This window comes from Micromesistius poutassou (assembly GCF_964030765.1).
Source record: "Micromesistius poutassou genome assembly, chromosome: 3".
NCBI classification, from domain to species: domain Eukaryota; kingdom Metazoa; phylum Chordata; class Actinopteri; order Gadiformes; family Gadidae; genus Micromesistius; species Micromesistius poutassou.
The window spans coordinates 6,114,138-6,117,211 of NC_140273.1; the positions used below are offsets into that span (position 1 = coordinate 6,114,138).

General features: G+C 56.5%; 1 protein-coding gene across 1 annotated transcript in view; it reads right to left on the reverse strand.

Annotated features, from left to right (window-relative positions):
- Positions 1-935: 935 nt before the first annotated feature.
- The window catches only part of cacna1ab (calcium channel, voltage-dependent, P/Q type, alpha 1A subunit, b), a gene marked incomplete at both ends in the record, with an annotated part of 47,116 nt that continues 44,977 nt past the window's right edge, over positions 936-3,074 (reverse strand). The window contains 2 exons of the mRNA XM_084465395.1: positions 936-1,709; positions 3,015-3,074. The exon at positions 3,015-3,074 is cut by the window's right edge and continues 182 nt beyond it. Of these exons, the coding sequence (XP_084321521.1) occupies positions 936-1,709; positions 3,015-3,074 (834 nt within the window). The remainder of the gene's footprint in view (positions 1,710-3,014) is intronic.

The following is a 3,074-nucleotide window of genomic DNA, read 5'->3' on the forward strand; positions in this document are numbered from 1 at the left end:
GCCGTCAGCATTAATTGAGTCTATAACAGTAAACAGAGATGATAAAACTCATCAAGTATCAGCCAACACTGGGATTGGCTGGTTTTTGCAGTGTAGGCGGAGCTTCCTGGTTCTGTCCCTTGGGAAGGAGAACAAGTTGAAGTGGTTCTGCTCCTCCGTGCAAGGTGTCGCTCTCCTCTTCAGGGTTCAAGTCAAGTGGTTTCCTGGAGGCATAGCTTGGCATGTAAGGGAAGGGTCCCTGGCTTCTGGTCGTTTTGTTTCTTCTTGTCATCGTTTCCCTTCCTCTGGAAGAGGAGCGCAAGCCGTAGACCTTTCCTCCTCCTATGCCTACGAGGGCGGGCGAAGGGGGGGGGGGGGGGGGGGGGTTGGGGGTGGGGGGCAAGGAACAACTCTGCCGAAGCGAGGGGACGAAGACAGGCCACTGAAGTCGAGTCCCTGCCGTCCCTGGGCGTGTGAGCCTCTAACGAGCCAACAACATGCTCTACCTGGGATGCGCCCCTCCCCCCCCCCCCCCAACCCCTTCCCCCCTCGACCTGGTACGCACCACGCCCACGTCTGATTCACTTCCGGGGCGCTCTCTCTCCACTGAACCCTGGTCTTGCTGGCCCCGCAGAGGATTCTGGGTAGTGCAGTTCTGCGGCGGACGTCTGCAGGCGGGGGGGGGGGCGGGTTGCAGTGGAGTTGGGGGAGGGTGTGGGGGGGGGGGGGTTCAGTGTGTCGCGACTCTATTGGTCATAGAGCCGTTTTATTTGTATTTTTTTTTTAAGAGTCTCCCACACTCGCCCCCTCATCGCCCCCGCCTACTTCCTGTAAGCAGTCTGGACCCCAGAGCCCCCCCCCCCCTCCCAGTGTGTGTTCTAGTCTCTCCTCCTCCCTCCTCCTCCTCTTCCTCCCCCCTCCTCCTCCTCCTCCTCACCCCTCCATCCCGGCGGTCGCTAGCACCAGTCGTCTTCGTCCGTCTCGCTGTAGGGTTCGTGGGGGCCCCTAGGGGGCCCGCGGGCGTGCGGGGGCCGGTGGTGAGGGTGCGGGGCCGGCCCCCCCGGAGGGCCCCGGCGGTGCGGCGAGGTGGAGGACGAGCGGTAGCCGTTGGGCACCCGGCGGGGGTGCGGGTGCGGGGCCGGGGGCGGCGGGGGCCCATGGCGGGCAGTCCTGGGGGAGCGGGGGTGCGGGTTGCCATGGGACAGGCTCTGCTCGTAGGCGGGGGGCTCGTGGTGGCGCTCGTACTCGTAGTCCCGCTCGTAGAAGGGCCCGTCCCCCTCGGGGCCGTCGCCGGGCGGGGGCCCGCTCCAGCGGCCCCGGTGCGGGGAGCGCGGGGAGCCGTGGCGCGGCGAACGGGGCGACTGGTGGCGCGTGGAGCGCGGCGAGCCCTGCATGGAGGTGGAGCCCCCGCCGCCGCCGCCGCCGCCACCGCCCCCGCCGCCGCTGCCGCTGCCGCCGTGGTGTGGCGAGCCGTGGGGGGAGGTGTGGCAGGACGCCGGCCGGTGGTGGTAGGCCCGCTCGTGGTCGGGCGGGGAGAAGTGGCGGGGGGACGGCGAGCGCAAGCGGCCCCCGGGGCCCGGGGCCCCGTAGGCGGGCTTGCGGACGGCCGGGGAGTAGGTGACGTGGGGCCGAGGCACCGCAGGGGTCTGCGGCAGCTGGCGGCGGCCGCGGCGTGGCGTGCTGGTCCCCGAGGTGGAGGGGACCGGGCTGGCGCTTACGGAACTACTGCCCTACAGCAACATGTAAACAAGAAGATCAAAACAACAACAACACAACCACACACACACACACACATCACAACGCACAACACACACCGGCAAACAGCAGAGGCCCCAAAGATAGACAGGTAGATAGAGATAGAGATAGAGAGAGAGAGAGAGAGAGAGAGAGAGAGAGAGATAGAGATAGAAAGAGAGAGAGAGAGAGAGATAAACACCATTGATAACCATTCAGAAACATGGCAATGAGGCAAAGAATTGACATAGAAAAGCCACAGGTCACATGGAAAATAGACGGAGTGACAAAAGAAAAGGCATAAAACAAAAGGAGAAATTGATATCCATAAGTAGGTGAATTTAAAGCAGCATTAAGTAGGAACTTAAAGGGTTCCACTGATTTGCTATTACAGTTAATGCACTGCAGTGATTGGTTAACACATTTAATGCACTGCAGTGATTGGTTAACACATTTAATGCACTGCAGTGATTGGTTAATATAGTCAATGCACTGCATACTTATAAAGACACACCTAATGATGTTCTGTTTTCAATGTGGATAATGTAAACATGTAAATGTGGTCATTTTAAAAACCTCATCGATATCATAATGTTAATTTGTGAACACACAAATAACTTTTCAGTGCGGCCATAATCTTCAGGATGAATGTTAGCTGCAATTAGCACCGTGGTGCTAAACATTTAACAAAAGACAATTACTTTTGTCCTGTGAAAATATCTCTTTAGAGTTTATACACAGGCACATTAGAAACTTAAACAGAGCAGTGAATATTTCCAATTTAAAAATAATATTTATATTGTTTTCTGTGTGTTGATATGTTTAAGTGTGCTAAATTCCTCTGTTGCAGAGTTGTCCAAAATGTTTTCATTCACAAATAAGAGGTGACAGTGGAGGAGCAACTACACACTAGACCACCCATGTGACAGCTGGTTGCCATCCATCAACTTTAGAGACATACGCTGTAAACTACCACTACCTTCTCCGGGTTCTGGGCTAAGGTACGTCTATATAGGTAAAGATAAGAATCATGCAGGCTAAGGTACAGTTTTAAAGGTGAGGATTAGGTCTATACATTTCTCAAGGTCCATAGGTTAACACGAGGTCCATAGGTTAAGATTCAAGTTTTACAGGTGAAGGTAAGGTTATATAACGTTTAAGCTAAGTTTCTACGGTACTTTTCTTTTCTACTACTAGGTCCTGACTGGGCAACACAGAGCAGAGCGGGGGGAGGGACGAGGGTTTGATGGGGGTGACTGTATGTAAGGATAACGTGTCTCCCCTTGAGGGGCCCCCCCCACCTGTCGGTGGCCCCGCCCGTCGGGCCCCTCGCTGGGGGAGCGGGACCAGTTGCGGTCGCG